Source organism: Aspergillus stella-maris, assembly GCF_047715825.1.
Source record: "Aspergillus stella-maris strain CBS 113639 unplaced genomic scaffold BDV14scaffold_11, whole genome shotgun sequence".
Lineage (NCBI taxonomy): Eukaryota > Fungi > Ascomycota > Eurotiomycetes > Eurotiales > Aspergillaceae > Aspergillus > Aspergillus stella-maris.
In genome coordinates this window covers 17,432-31,738 of record NW_027396805.1, presented here as the reverse complement: position 1 = coordinate 31,738, position 14,307 = coordinate 17,432, and the positions used below count along the sequence as shown (strand labels likewise).

The window sequence follows — 14,307 nt, the reverse complement described above, 5'->3', positions numbered from 1 at the left end:
TTAGTGTAGGCAGGGGCATGGTGTGCTACAGGGTCAGAGGCACCCCCCAAAGTTGGGATGGGAATTTGTCTCGCGGCTTTTTGGCAGTATATTCTGTACTCATATAAGGTATGTGTCAACCCTACAGCCCACTATATTTTTTAATTAACGTGAACTCGATTCCCTAGGACTACTTTGGCTACAAACTCTCTCTCAGATACCAATACTGCTTGCAAAACATCAACTATGCCGTCACCCAACGAAAAACCCATCGACGCAACAAGCCCTAACATCGACATCGACATCGAAACAAACCCATCCGAAGAAAGAGACAACAATACACAAGATAGCCCTGAAAATAATGACGAGGATATAATTTTCCGCCCCTGGTCGCAACTCCCCATATACTTCGCCCTCGGCCTGGGCGTCTTCATCTTAGGGTTTGTGAGTGTCCCTTCCTACCTACCTCCAGAGCACTCGAGCCACGACTAACTTAGGGCTACACATCCACAGGATAACACCATCGTCGGAACCGCAACACCAACACTAACAAATGAATTCCACGCACTGAATGATATCGGGTGGTATGGGAGTGCTTGTATGCTTTTTCCCCCGAACAGAACCCTAGCACACTCTATTGATCTGATCTGTTCAGTTCCCAGCTAACAGCCCATGACACGGGTAAAGACAGGTTAACAACATGCAGCACGCAATTCCTCTTCGGCAAACTATACAGCCAGTTTGACGTGAAATGGGTTCTTGTCTCCGCAGTTATAATTCTCGAAATCGGCTCGGTTGTTTCTGCGGCCGCGACCTCTTCTGCTGTTTTTATTGTTGGGAGGGCGATTGCTGGGTGTGGTGCTGCGGGGATTTTGAATGGGGTTTTGATGTATTTCTTTCTTTTCTTCCCCCGGTCTTTCAGAAGAAGGCTTCAAATAAAAGGTTGAGTGCTAATCCACTTGGTGCTCGGTTGGCACAGTGCGATATCATACACCGTTCCTCTTCGCCTACGACCAATCTTCAACAGTACAGTCGGTGGACTAGAGTGTATAGCCATGATCGTTGCGCCTGTTATAGGCGGTGCGTTGACGACATATGTCTCCTGGAGGTGGTGGTGCGTATATCCGGCCATATTCATATCAACCTTCCACTGTTCCCTCAAGCCCGAGCAAAAAAAAGCGAAAGACATCACTAAGGCTGTCCCAGTTTTTACATAAACCTCCCCATAGGCGGCTTCACACTCCTCGTCATAACATTCCTCTTCGAAAACCCTGCAACGCAGAGAATCACCCCGCAATCAGCACTACAGAACCTTAAACAGCTGAACATTCCCAGTCTATCCATCTTCACGGGGGGTATAGTCTGTCTTCTCCTCGCACTGCAATGGGGCGGGACGACGTACCCCTGGAGCTCAGCGAGGGTCATTATCTGTCTAGGCATGTCTGCTGTATCCATCGCGATTTTTCTAGGGCACGAGCTCTTGCGAAAAGACACCGCGACGATTCCGCGCTCTGTGGTATTGAATAGGACAGCAGGACTATGCCTCATCTATGCATTTGCGTCGAGCTTGGCGTTTAATGTTCTTGATTATTTCGTGAGTACCTACCATATCTTGCCTCCTTTACCGCATATACTACATCTCTTGAGATGCAGCCCTGGTCAGCACTTATACTAATGTCTGTCTCGATATCAAGCTCCCACTCTGGTTCCAATCCATCAAAGGTTCCTCCGCCGCATCGTCAGGCCTCTCGCTACTCCCAAGTATAATCCCCCTCTCGATCGCCGCAATATCATCAGGCTTCATCCTCTCGCTCGTGGGATACTATACCCCCCTAATGCTTTTCGGTTCGGCAATGACATCCATCGGATTCGGCTTCCTCACGACCTTCACCTCCGAAACGGGTAAAGGGACCTGGATGGGCTGGCAGGTTTTACTTGCGACGGGACTAGGATTGAGTTTTCCTATGCCCTGGAGCGTTATTCAGGTTGTTTTGCATAGCGATGATGTGCCCATGGGTATGGCGGGTGTAGGGTTTTGTATTGCGTTTGGTGGGGCGGTGAGTGTTTCTGTTGCGCAGAATATATTCACCAATTTGTTGCGGAATGGGCTGGAGGGTATACATGGTGTTGATGTCAATGGGGTTATTGAGCAGGGTGCGACGGGGTTTTTGGACTCTGTTTCGTCTGAAAGCAGGGATGTTGTGCTGCGCGTTTATAATGGTGCTGTGATGGGGTGTTTCTGGATGGGTGTTGTTGCGGCGATTGTTGGGTTTTGTGCGGCGGTGGGGATGAAGTGGAAGTCTGTTAGGAAAGATGGAGGTAAGGAGCAGACGGAGGCTTAACCCTCGATGCTCATGATATAAAGGTATGTGTTGCCTTCGGATGGTCCGAGGAAGGCCAGTACGGAAAGCACACAGGGCATCTGTACAGTGGTTTATTCGTATATATACATAGCCAAGCGAGCGACAGAACAAAGTGGGGTATAACAAAGCACGAGGTAAGAAAGTAGAGAATAGAAATGTCGTAAAAATAACAAGGGGTTACAGCTTCGCCGTGATTGCTTTCCTCCGTGGCGCGGTGGTAGACACATCAACGTCGTTAGCTGGCGCACGAGCCTCTGCACTCTCGAAGAGCGTCCGGCCGACGTTATCGGACATAGTGAGTACACGGGATGAGACCGTTGCGCCGTCGCGGCGGTTTTTGCTGTAGTAGCATTAGCATTTCCTCTTCGAAGCTCAACGATAGGTTGGAATAACTCACCCCTCACGCCTAGACTGCGCAATCAACTCCATAAAATCCCATAACCTGCCCTGAGGTAGGAGCTTCCCGGTTTCCGAATCCCGCTGGGGCATCCACTCGGGCGCGATCCGCATCTTCGTCGACGAGCGCGCTTCTTTGCTCTTTGCGACGATGATGATGCCTTCTTCGGCGAAGCGGTCGTAGGAGTTTTTGAGGGCTTCCTTGTTGACGGCTTCGAAGTAGGAAAGATCCCCTTGGTGGTAGAGGGTTTTGCCAAGCTAGACGAAGTTAGAAGTGAGGTTGCTATAAAGACCATAGAAACGTACCAACTGCGCGTTGTTCTGCGCCTTGCTTAGGTCAATCCAGACGTCTTTGGGTCCGTCCAGAGGGGGTGTCAAGCCGAGAAGGGAAACGGTGCCGAGCCATGAGGCTTCAATAAATGGCCAGATGAGGAAACAGTAGAAGTCGTAGTTCTCGCGTCCGCATTGACGCTCTTTTTCAGAAAGTTCAATTAGGAGCGGCGACCCGCTGAAGTCTCTAGTCACGGCAAGAACTTCATCTTTCTCAAGAGCGCGAAGTGTCTTTTCCAGGTTGGAAGTGAGACCATCGGGAGGGAAGATGAATTCACCTCGGAAGAGCTAATCCGTTAGCATTGGTTCGATGAGTATGCTGTGAGCAACGTACCTGAGAGAGGAAAGTGACATGGTGGAGAAGGTCGCCGAAAGAGATGCGTTGATGCAATGGCCCGCCCCCTTGCTTGACCCTGGTGTACATCGCTGCAGACACAAGCGCCTCGGTGATGAACAAGTGAATTGTCATGTTGCGGTAAAATGAAAGCTGGAAACGATCTACAGCAAAGTACGTCGGCTCCACGAGACCTGACACTTCGCCCACGATCTTTGGTCCAAGTACGTCAAGTGCGCGGTTGACAACTACTTCGGTAGGGTACCGGTAAAAGTGTGCAACCCGCCCTCCCTTGGCTCGCACGCGATCACAAAGCCATTCTACTCGACGAACAAGTTCGGCTTTGCCGACACCACGTCCACGTAGCGTTAAGAGAACAGTTCCAACCAGAGCGGTCGGCATCATCACGGAAACGTCATTGATATCTGAGAGTACTCTGTACCCGAGCGATCGCAACAAGCGGCCGCGGTTTGAGTAGCTGAGTTTTAGTCCCTGCTTAAGCTCCAGCTGTTCGGGTAACCTGGATAATTGTTGAACGATGAACTCCCTCAGGCTCCAGGGCTTGTGAAATCGGACATCCACTCGGCCTAACTTGAGAGACAAGACAGATGAGGATGAAAGAAAATCAGCCAGATTCTCCTTTCGCTTTGGTTGACCAAGAAGTTCGCTAATGTATGATCTGTTTCTTGTTAGATAGCTCCAGATAGAGATGGGATTAACATACTCAGTTTCAATCACCTTGTCGTATTGCGTGCTGACAGGGCAAATAACGGTGTCTTCAACCCGACCTGACAGCACACTGTCAACGATAAAGCTCAGAATTCCAAATTTGGGTGACAGAAGCTTTCCGGTCCGTGATCGTCCACCTTCAATAAAACATTCAAAGTTGTATCCTTGTTGCAGAATTGTATCGATGTATGCTTGGACAACTGTATTGTAGAGCGGGTCGTTTCCAAAGCTACGCCGAATCCACATTGCACCAGCATGTTGCAGGAATGCGCCGACCAGAGGAATGTTCAGGTTATCACCGGCCACAACGACAGGCAAAGCTATTCCCAATCGGTAGCAAATAATCTGAAGAGAGACATAATCGACGTGCGACTTATGGCATGGTAAGAAAACAATGGACCGCTTCTTCTTCGCCGCGTCCTCGGCAACAGCTCGTAGCTGTAAGACCTCCTCACTTGAAACGTGGATCCCTGCAAGAATTAGCGTGTACTACCGAGTATCACTGCAGCCAAGCATACCCTGGTGATAAGCCCGCGTAAGAAGCTGCGTCGCGAGATAGTACGCCCCGCGAATAAACCTCTTGCTCTCCATCTTGCAAATCATGTTATCCAGCATCTGATCCACCACCTCTTTGAGATTATTCTCCAGCTCATGCCGTCGTTGTGTTCGCGTCCGCGCAAACTCCCCAGTTTTAATCTGCAGCAACCCCTCTTTATCCTCGACAGCTAGTCGCGCCTCCGCAAGCACCTTGACCTTGTCCTGCAGTATCGGACTCGCAAGGATATGCGACTTGATGTTTTCCGTGAACCCGGAATAGTATATCGGCTGTCCAATAATATCATCGTAGGCGCGCCATCCAGTCCCAGACATCATGTACAGGCTGACTTCGCGGAGGAAGTCGAAGGGGTTCTCGCGAAACCGCGCCATGTGGTAGATGAGGTTGCGCTCTGTGATGCCCTCATCTTGTGGTTCTGGTCCGCCAGTATAACCGCTTGGATGGATAGTGACTTGGTCACCGACGATTTCGAGGTCCGGGGCTGAGTCGCCCACGGGGGACTTGGCCGACATGTTTGGTTGAGTCGGGGAAGCTGAAGCAGACCTGTGATGCGGATGCGGAGGCGGGGACGGAGCGACAACGCGAAGAAGCTGTAGCTGCTCAGGGCGGGAACGGCGAGAAGGGAGATAGATTAGTGATCGCAAACATGGGATTGAGAAGACGAAGAGCCCATGACATAGGTATGTAGTAGGACGAGAAGCCCCCTCTCCAGCTAATCTCCCAACAAAAGTGCAGTGATCGCCCGGATCCGTTGGTTGCCCCAGACTGAACGACTTGCCGAGGATGTCGCTCACGTGAACCGTTTATCCGCGGATGTTGTGTTGCCTGATCATGCAGGTGTCGTCAGGCAGCTCCGATTCCAGTGGGATGCTTTCCACGCCGCAATCCTAGGCACGCGACAACACGAGCTTCCACACTATTCTATGACACATTCAATGATTTAGTTCTCATATTTAATGGCATCGCCTGACCTCTCTGTCCCCTTCGCCATATCCTGAGCTTGTCGCGCTCATAGACTTATCCTCCGCGGCAAAGCGAGCTAACCTGAAGCTCAAGCTCACCATTACAATGTTCCGCTACACAAGACCATTCCTCAGTACGATCTCGCGCTCTCTCTCCAACTATCACATTGTCTAATCCCGTTTCTAGCTACCTTCTCCCTCACCTCCTCCTCAAAACGATTCTACTCCTTCAAAGTCTTCCGCGATGTCGCTCCCCTCCGCACCCTCCGCCGCGAGCTCTTCTTTGCAAACCGCACCGTCGGCCTCGTCCCAACAATGGGCGCCTTACACGCCGGCCACCTCTCTCTAATCCGCAAAGCAGCCGCAGAAAACACAGACGTGTTTGTCAGCATATTTGTCAATCCAACACAGTTCGGCGTAAACGAGGACCTCTCAAGCTACCCGCGCACATGGGACGCCGACGTCGCAAAGCTCGAAGAATTAAACGCTGAACTGGCGGCGCAGAGGACGAATAAGGAGAAGAAGATAAAGAAGGGTCCTATCAGGGCTATTTTTGCGCCGACGGCGGACGTGATGTATCCGACTCTCCCGCCTAGTTCGGAAATCGATGGCGATGGCTCGTTTGTATCTATTGCACCGCTGTCGAAGAAACTTGAGGGTGCGAGTCGGCCGGTTTTCTTTCGAGGTGTTGCTACGGTTTGCATGAAGCTGTTTAATATTGTTCATGCGGAGAGGGTGTATTTTGGGCAGAAGGATGTACAGCAGACGGTTGTTATCAAGCGCATGGTGAAGGACTTTCATATGGAAACCGATGTGCGGATAGGGCCGACTATGCGTGAGGCTGACGGGTTGGCGATGAGCTCAAGGAATGTTTACTTAGGTGCTAGGAGGTGGGCGGCTGGGTTGGTTCTTTTTGAGGCTTTGAAAGCCGCGGAGAATGCATACAAAGCTGGAAAGTTAAGTCGGGATGAGATCCTCGATGCTGCGAATGCTGTGACGCAAGAAGTGTTGGCTAAGCAAAACGCACTGTCGCCGGCTGAACGGGCGTTGTTTGAAGTCGACTACATCTCCCTTGCTGATCCGGACTCGCTGGAAGAGCTGAACGTTGTCGATCCAACCAGAGGCGGGATCCTCAGCGGCGCGATCAAGATGGCGCCTCTTGGGGAGACGAACCCCGGCGAGGAATGTGGGCTTGGAGATGGAAAGGTTCCTGTTCGATTGATCGACAACTTGATACTGAAGCCTAAGAAATAAAGGGCAGAATTTGTGGAGAACATGTAGATGACTAGAAACCTGGAGATATATATACCCAACATCTGGTGCCTAGAAATGATGTACAATAAGAGTTCACATATCTACGTAAAGAAGATTTCTCAAATTTCGTATTTAAACGACTGTATCATCCTTCAAGTAATTGATTCCCATTCCATATATACCACATCTCAACCTTTTCCTGTACTCAAGTCTACATCAGTTTCATCTCCCAAAAAAGAAATAGGGCAGAATCCAAGGGCTCGGCGAAACATCGGCCCGCGAAAATTTCCCATCCCGCCTGCCTCTACCCATCCAGCTTCTCAAGAAACATCAAACAACAAAGCCGGGACTTCCCAAAAACCTTTCAAACTTGCTTGTCGCTCTGCCGCGACACCCTTCCAATAAAAATGGCAGACGACGGCATGCTCCTCAATTTTGCTCTGCCCGCTGACAACGCAGTCTGGAAACCCGAAACGAAAATCAGAGGCGGGACATGGCGCGACAGACTTTCGGTCAGAAAAAGCGCCGCAAATCGCGCGAAGAATGGTGGTGCGAAACCGAAGGGAGATGAGGGCCAAGAAGGTGACAAGGGATTCAACCCGAATCGCATTGCTGTTTCTGGGCCGAGACCTGCGAAACGGCAGAGGGTTGATCAGGATGGGAATGCTATTGAAGGAGTTTCACACGGAGGACAAGGACATGGACAGGGACCGAGCAAAGGCCCCAAGAAGGGCCAAAACGGCTCGATTGTATCCAGTCTTTTTTCCAAGAACCCACGCCCGCGCAACGCACCCGAGGAAACGAAGGACGTACCCATGGAAGACGCAAAACCTACCAACGCACCGCTCATCGATGGTCTCGACACATTTACGAATCTCGGTCTTTCACCGACACTCGCCGCGCACCTGCTTACAAAACTCGAACTTAAAGCGCCGACGGCTATTCAAAAGGCTTCGATTTCGCAACTGTTAAAGGAGGAATCCGATGCGTTTATTCAGGCCGAGACTGGTTCGGGAAAGACACTCGCTTACCTTCTACCGCTCGTACAACGGATTATGGCCCTATCAAGGGCAAAGAACGAGGGCGATGCGAGAGGTGAAACGAATGTCCATCGGGACAGCGGTCTATTCGCCATTATACTTGCCCCCACGCGCGAGTTGTGCAAGCAGATTTCCGTCGTTTTGGAGGGGCTACTGCGCTGCGCACACTGGATTGTCGCAGGAACAGTAATTGGAGGCGAGAAGAAGAAATCTGAGAAAGCGCGCTTACGAAAAGGATTAAACATCCTCGTCGCCACGCCGGGTCGTCTCGCAGATCATCTGGAGAATACGCAGGTGCTGGACGTGAGTAACGTGCGTTGGCTTGTATTAGATGAAGGAGATCGACTCATGGAACTTGGTTTCGAGAAGGAATTGCAAGGAATCATATCGAAGCTTGATGCGCGACAACGACCTAGCCGCATCCCCGGTGTGCCTGCTAAAAGAGCAACGATTCTCTGCTCTGCTACGTTAAAAATGAATGTTCAGAAGCTGGGAGAGATTAGTCTTAAGGATGCAGTGCACGTTAAGGCGGATCCCGCGGATGAGGATGCAGAGGGGAAGAAAGACGGAGACGATGAGGATGCGGCGTTCCGCGTCCCGGCGCAGTTGAAGCAGTCTTATGCCATTGTTGCTTCTAAGCTGAGGCTTGTCACACTTACGGCGTTTATGAAGAGGACGTTCATGAGAAAGGGATCTGTCATGAAGGCTATTATTTTCGTATCGTGTGCGGACTCGGTGAATTTCCATTTTGAGGTTTTTACGCGGAAACTCGCGGAGCAGCTTCAAGAGAACGCCGACGATGCCGCCAGATCGAACTCCGACTCCGAATCAAGTGACGAAGACGAAGAGCAAAAGAAGAAAGAACAAGAAAAACCAACACCAGCCTCACAAGCAGGAACAGTCGCCCCCGCAAGCGCCTTCTCGAACCCCTCCAACGCCGTAACAATGTACAAGCTCCACGGCTCCCTCCCCCAACACGTCCGAACCTCAACGCTCCAAACCTTCGCGAAGAACCGCGACCCGTCAGTCCTAATCTGCACGGACGTCGCATCGCGCGGTCTCGACTTGCCCAACGTCGATCTAGTCATCGAATACGACCCCGCCTTCAGCGCAGACGAGCACCTGCACAGAATTGGTCGTACCGCCCGTCTTGGACGCGATGGAAGGGCCCTCATTTTCCTCCTGCCCGGCTGCGAAGAGAACTATGTCGACATCCTGAAAAAGGGCTACCGCGACGGCGGCAAGGCCCTATCGCGCCTGACAACAGATGACATCCTGAAGCGCGGATTCGGCGGGAATGTCGAGTCGCAGTCCCGCGACTGGGACGAGAAGGCCACAGAATGGCAACTTGAGCTTGAGCGGTGGGCGCTTGAGAATCATGAGGCGCTTGAGCTGGCAAGACGCGCGTATCAATCCCATATTCGGGCTTATGCGACGCATGTTGCGAATGAACGGCATATCTTTAATATCAAGGAGTTGCATTTGGGACATTTGGCGAAAAGCTTTGCGTTGCGTGATCGACCGGGGAAGATTAATGTTCCTGGTTTGAGGCAGGGTAAGGAGGATACGAAGAAGGACTTTAAGGCATCTAGATCTGGTGCTGGGGCGGGAGGGAAGAAGAGGAAGGGTGCGCCTGGTGGAGGTGGTGGTAGGGACGACGACGTCCCCTCGAACAACGCATCTGATACAACGGCTGCCGCGGCGAAGATGAGAGCTAAGATGAAAGAGCAGATGGCTGGCGCCAGCGAATTCAACTTGGCCTGATCGTGATAGTCGGTCGTTCTGTCGGATCAAAATATCATTTGTTCATACATTCATATGTTCATAGCATAGCGGCTTCTTGACTCAATAGATATCCCACAATGAGATCTTTCCGTCTTTTGAGCCGGCGACGAGCCAGTGTGTGGTTTGGACTTTTAGGCTGCGTGCGTGGTGCGCTTGCGCGAGGGTGTAGGCGTTATTTTGGCGTGTTAGGCTCTGCTCATCGGCACTATCTCTATCGTTTGCTGTGGATTGAGCGGTGGCATCTGGAGACTCGGTAGGTGCTGGCGTAGTGGTATCCGTAGAACCCGCAGCATCCGCAAAAGCAACAGCATAACACCCCTCCTTATGCCACTTCAAAACAGCAAGCTCCTTCAGACTCTTACACGAGTAAACCCTTACCCTAGAATCCCACCCCGCCGTCGCGAAGATTTTCCCGTCCGATCGGACTCGTAGGCCCTGCTGTCCAGCATGTTTCGTATTCAAGCTCTTGATTGGCGTATCGCGAGCATCAAATGCGCTCTCCGGAACCGCATGTCTAGCGATGACCGCATCAGCAGAAGATGTAAGGAAGTACTCGCCCGACGGAACGAGATCCAGCGAGAGAACAGGTTGGGTATGCGGGCGGGAGAGGTAGAGCCTTTCCCATTTCCAGTTCCTGCTTGAGTCAACGAGGGACTTAGCAGGATCCTGGAAAACACCACGGCATCCGAAAACCATCACGTGTCCGTCTTCGAATGCAGCAGCGACACGGAGGTCCTTTGAGTTCGACGTCCGAATCAACCGCGCGGCCATAACCATCCCCGTTTTGACGGATGAATCGGTGGGGATAGTACAGATTCTTCGCTCGCTGGGGAGATGGAAGAGGTCGATTGCGCCGGAATCAAGGGCGTTAGGGACGGCGATGAGGGACGTTGTTGGTGGGGTGTCATTCTTGTCTTGGGGTGCTTCATCGCTATCTTCTGTCATCTGAGATGGTGATGGCGAGGGCGGTAATACGAGCATAGAAAAAGCACAGAAATTCAACGCATTCACGTAGAGAGAGTGGACGAGCCACGGCTTGATTTGGCTGTCGCTGTCCGGCTTGTTGGGCGGTTGATCAACAGGGAGCGTCTTGGATAGAATCTCCTCATCTGCGACTTTAAATCTCCAGACGCGGAGCTTATGATCTCGTCCATGTCTGCATATATCAGCAAAGTAATCCTATTAAAACCGATAAAGTAATATCACTCACGTATAAATCTCGCTCACCCGCCCACAGCTCAGCGAAAACCCCTTGACTTCAAGAACTGCGCCCTCATGGGCCTTCCATACAGCCACGGGCCTCTTGAAGATAAGATCCCAGACTACGATCCACCCATCTGCATCGCCGGAGACAAGGCGGAGATTACCGTTGAAGATCTGGAGGGCGTGAATGGCGGCGTTGTGGCCGCGGAGGATGTAAGTTGGTGTTGCTGGTGGGAGGGTGGGGCCGCTCATTTGGATGCCTCGTAGATCTAAATCAAGATGGAAGTTGGGGTTTAGATGAAATCATGGGGGAGTCAATGACAGAGTGAGTGAAAGGGGAGATGAGAGGAAGAAAGCTTGATGTGAGTGGAGGAGAGAGGTTGTTTGCCTGGCGAGGACGGCAAGTCTTGGCGTTTCCGGGCCCGAAGTATGGAACGTCAGCCTATAGAATTGTCCCGAAATGAATGCTTCAAAGGCACAATTCACGGTAATAGAATAATACATATACGAGGCAGGAATAGTGACTGCACTCGGGCTTTTTGGGAATATTATAAGTACCAGGCAGTTTCCAGGGAAGGACGCATCGATCACGCCCTCTACACCAGCCTCCTTCTACGTCTGAGATACCTAGAGTCAACAGTTTTCAAACTCGAAGATAATAGAAGGGTTTTTCATTCTTTGGTCAGTAAAGGCTAGACTCATGCTATCAGAGTTGTTCTAATCAAACCAATTTCTGACATTCATTAGAGCCCAGCCACTCAGTTGCAACCTGGCTCCTTCAATAGCTAATTCTTTGTTTCATCCTGACTCCTTGCGGCCCCAAATGGTTAATTACTTGATGGCAAGTGTATGCTTTCTGGTGCCTTGCCGGACTATTAGTGTTACCTTACTCTTGGCCCATTCTCACGCCAAGCATAAACCCCACCAAAAAGAATGCCAGAAACAAAGTGCTTTACCTGTGACGGAGCGGGATCAACCCTGGGACGCTGCCGCGAGTGTTCTGGGCTTGGGGTCGTGTCATGGCCATGCGGCTGTCCAGAAAACTGGGTAACTAGTGCGTCCTTGGACCATCTTGGTCCAGACCAGTGTCACTGGTGCCTGGGATTAGGCCGGACTATTGCCGTTTGCCCACTTTGTCTGGGGAAAGAGACAATGCGTTATGTCTGTGCCGACTGTATGGGGGTGGGCGTCACTTGAGATTGAGGGGAATGTTCTGCGGTATTGTGAATTTGATGAATGGAGGGATGCATAGGTAGCTGTCAATAAAAGTGGTATTGTTTTCTAGTATACTGTAGTTGACGGATCTTGTTATGGATGCTCGTAAGTAATGTGTTGATCTAGGTAGGGATGGTGTTCCATTATAGAATGGGAGAACGGATCCATGAGAGGGTCGTGGTGGACGTTGCCAGGACCAAGGGTATGAAAGTGCACAGAAATACTGCCAGTATCCAGGCCATCGATGAAAGGACCATGGCCGTTAGTATGCCAACCCCATGTCTCGCGGAGTTTGTTCTGATGATGATCTGTTGCTAAACTCGTCGTGCGATTGATCTGGTCTAGGAAAGCAATTACCTCCTCCTGTGCATGTTTATCGAGCAAATATTCAGCAGCAATGACAAATAATGGAATAGAAAAGATGGGGACCCCTCCATTATTGTCGTTTGTCACAATGCCGCAGATTTGCTGCGCGTGACGTTGCAAATCTTCAGGCAATCCGTGAGGATTGCCTTGCCGGAGAGGATTGGTCTCGACAAGCATGATTTGAGTGAGATAGTAGAATAGTTGGGCGAGGATAGCCGGACGGTCAAGCAGCCACAGTTCTGGGAATGCAGACTGAGGATGCCTTTGCCATGGTTGAATGTGACCAAGAGGCAACATTGACCTTGGAATCGAACTAGACCACTTTTCACACCAGTCATTGTACTGGTTCCACTCTTGAAGGCGCTGTGTTTCGGCGTTGCGGGTTGAGCTCCTGTTCCCACGCGCGTTTGGTGACCGGAAATCCGACACCCTAGCGCAGATGTAGATGATACGCTGTACCCATAAATGTTCGTTTCCAGTGAGAGAAGCCTCGGCTGCAAAGTTCATATCAATGCTCCAGGCATCTGGGTTCCAAGCTAGTGGCTTCCGAGAGGTGATGCATTCAAGTATCTCCATGACAATGCTGATCCAGGAACAGGCTCCACCTAACCCTGTGGTTTGGGTATTCCATTGGCACTCCCTGATTAAAGCCCTTGCTGGGCTTCTGAAGCGGCTGGATAGGGTACTATGCTGTCCGATAAGAAGCTTTTCAGCAACCTCTAAGATAAGTGCTGCAGCTGCACACAAAGACGAATCGGTTTGTTGACTTTCTAGCGATACAGCTAGCATTTGAGCTGCGGCGGCTAAATGAGGAAACCTCTCATTTGAATTGAGAGAAAACTGTGAGGACACAACAGCTCCAGAGCAAGCCGTAATAACGGCACGCAGGAGAGAATCTTGCGACGCAAAGAGAGGAAGTACTCGGGTGAAGTGCTTCGAACCATCAAGAACATCCAGCCAAGGGGCGATTTGACTGACAAAGGCCTGCATAAGAGACAGATCCATAGGATCGTCAATGGAGAACTGCCGATCTAATTGGTGCTGGAGAATTGCACTTGGCGTGGGTTGTACAGGAGTAGACGTCTCACGAACGACTCGTAGGGCGGGAACCTTGTCGATTGGAGGATACACCTCATCCCCGCCGACATACTCTGAAGCAATGACTCTTGAGTCGTCCCGAAAGGTTACACCATTTGTTGCGGGCGGCTGAATGTACGTCGGTGGCGCAACAACCTGAGTATCCACGAAATTCAGGCGAACACCTCTCCTGCACAATCGACCAGACTTAAGGCAGTTCTGACATTGGCCGTGCGCTGCATCGCACTTCAGATGGCGGTCACGACAAGTAAAGCAGCCCGTCCGAACTCGTTTCCGCTTTTTGACCGAGACGTCACTTTCGCGGTCCGGATCACTGGGCGACAGGGTTGCCGCCAGAGGAACAATGCTCAGAATGGCATCGTCAGGGTCGGACGCTGCGAGGGTACGGGTTCCTGGGGCAGAACTCATTCCGGGCATCGGCGCAACTTGTTCACGAGGAGCAGCGAGAAACTACTCCTGCCATAATAATCAGAAGAAGGAATCGCGGGTTTCTCAAGGCTGCCCGTCATCTATTGTATATGTGGAGCTGATTGGCATCTGACTTGGTGAAGGAGAGCATGCTCATTGAGGTTGATCTGGGAATCCCAAGAAATCGGATTTCATCCATCTCAAGTTGTACAAGCAAGGATACAATGGACGCTGACAGAACGAATGGATTGGCTGACAGCGCAGTCGCCCATAGCAGAAGGCCAGTGAG

General features: G+C 51.2%; 6 protein-coding genes across 6 annotated transcripts; 3 read left to right on the top strand and 3 right to left on the bottom strand.

Moving 5' to 3' along the window:
- The first annotated feature begins 83 nt into the window (after positions 1-83).
- Positions 84-2,399, top strand: BDV14DRAFT_168463 (MDR family MFS transporter). Its single transcript, XM_073767852.1, has 7 exons — positions 84-108; positions 168-423; positions 493-577; positions 667-868; positions 959-1,093; positions 1,186-1,573; positions 1,674-2,399. The coding sequence occupies exons 2-7, from the start codon at positions 226-228 to the stop codon at positions 2,319-2,321; spliced, it is 1,656 nt and encodes a 551-aa protein (XP_073630772.1). The 5' UTR covers positions 84-108; positions 168-225; the 3' UTR covers positions 2,322-2,399.
- Positions 2,400-2,408: 9 nt separating this feature from the next.
- Positions 2,409-5,441, bottom strand: BDV14DRAFT_168458 (lysophospholipid acyltransferase family protein). The gene is made up of 6 exons (XM_073767851.1): positions 4,650-5,441; positions 4,127-4,601; positions 3,403-4,081; positions 3,045-3,356; positions 2,740-2,996; positions 2,409-2,682 (listed from the first exon to the last, which is right to left on the bottom strand). The coding sequence occupies exons 1-6, from the start codon at positions 5,197-5,199 to the stop codon at positions 2,520-2,522; spliced, it is 2,436 nt and encodes an 811-aa protein (XP_073630771.1). The 5' UTR covers positions 5,200-5,441; the 3' UTR covers positions 2,409-2,519.
- Positions 5,442-5,557: 116 nt separating this feature from the next.
- BDV14DRAFT_168456 (pantoate--beta-alanine ligase PAN6) lies at positions 5,558-7,014 on the top strand. The gene is made up of 2 exons (XM_073767850.1): positions 5,558-5,783; positions 5,837-7,014. The coding sequence occupies exons 1-2, from the start codon at positions 5,756-5,758 to the stop codon at positions 6,901-6,903; spliced, it is 1,095 nt and encodes a 364-aa protein (XP_073630770.1). The 5' UTR covers positions 5,558-5,755; the 3' UTR covers positions 6,904-7,014.
- Positions 7,015-7,120: 106 nt separating this feature from the next.
- On the top strand, positions 7,121-9,748 carry dbp7 (putative ATP-dependent RNA helicase). The gene has a single exon (XM_073766261.1). It carries the CDS (start codon positions 7,311-7,313, stop codon positions 9,705-9,707), a length of 2,397 nt encoding a protein of 798 aa, XP_073630769.1. The 5' UTR covers positions 7,121-7,310; the 3' UTR covers positions 9,708-9,748.
- On the bottom strand, positions 9,748-11,272 carry BDV14DRAFT_13707 (WD40 repeat domain-containing protein). Its single transcript, XM_073766260.1, has 2 exons — positions 10,939-11,272; positions 9,748-10,884 (listed from the first exon to the last, which is right to left on the bottom strand). The coding sequence occupies exons 1-2, from the start codon at positions 11,181-11,183 to the stop codon at positions 9,789-9,791; spliced, it is 1,341 nt and encodes a 446-aa protein (XP_073630768.1). The 5' UTR covers positions 11,184-11,272; the 3' UTR covers positions 9,748-9,788.
- Positions 11,273-11,945: 673 nt separating this feature from the next.
- On the bottom strand, positions 11,946-14,304 carry BDV14DRAFT_168454 (Zn(II)2Cys6 transcription factor domain-containing protein). The gene has a single exon (XM_073767849.1). It carries the CDS (start codon positions 14,025-14,027, stop codon positions 12,240-12,242), a length of 1,788 nt encoding a protein of 595 aa, XP_073630767.1. The 5' UTR covers positions 14,028-14,304; the 3' UTR covers positions 11,946-12,239.
- Positions 14,305-14,307: the final 3 nt, after the last annotated feature.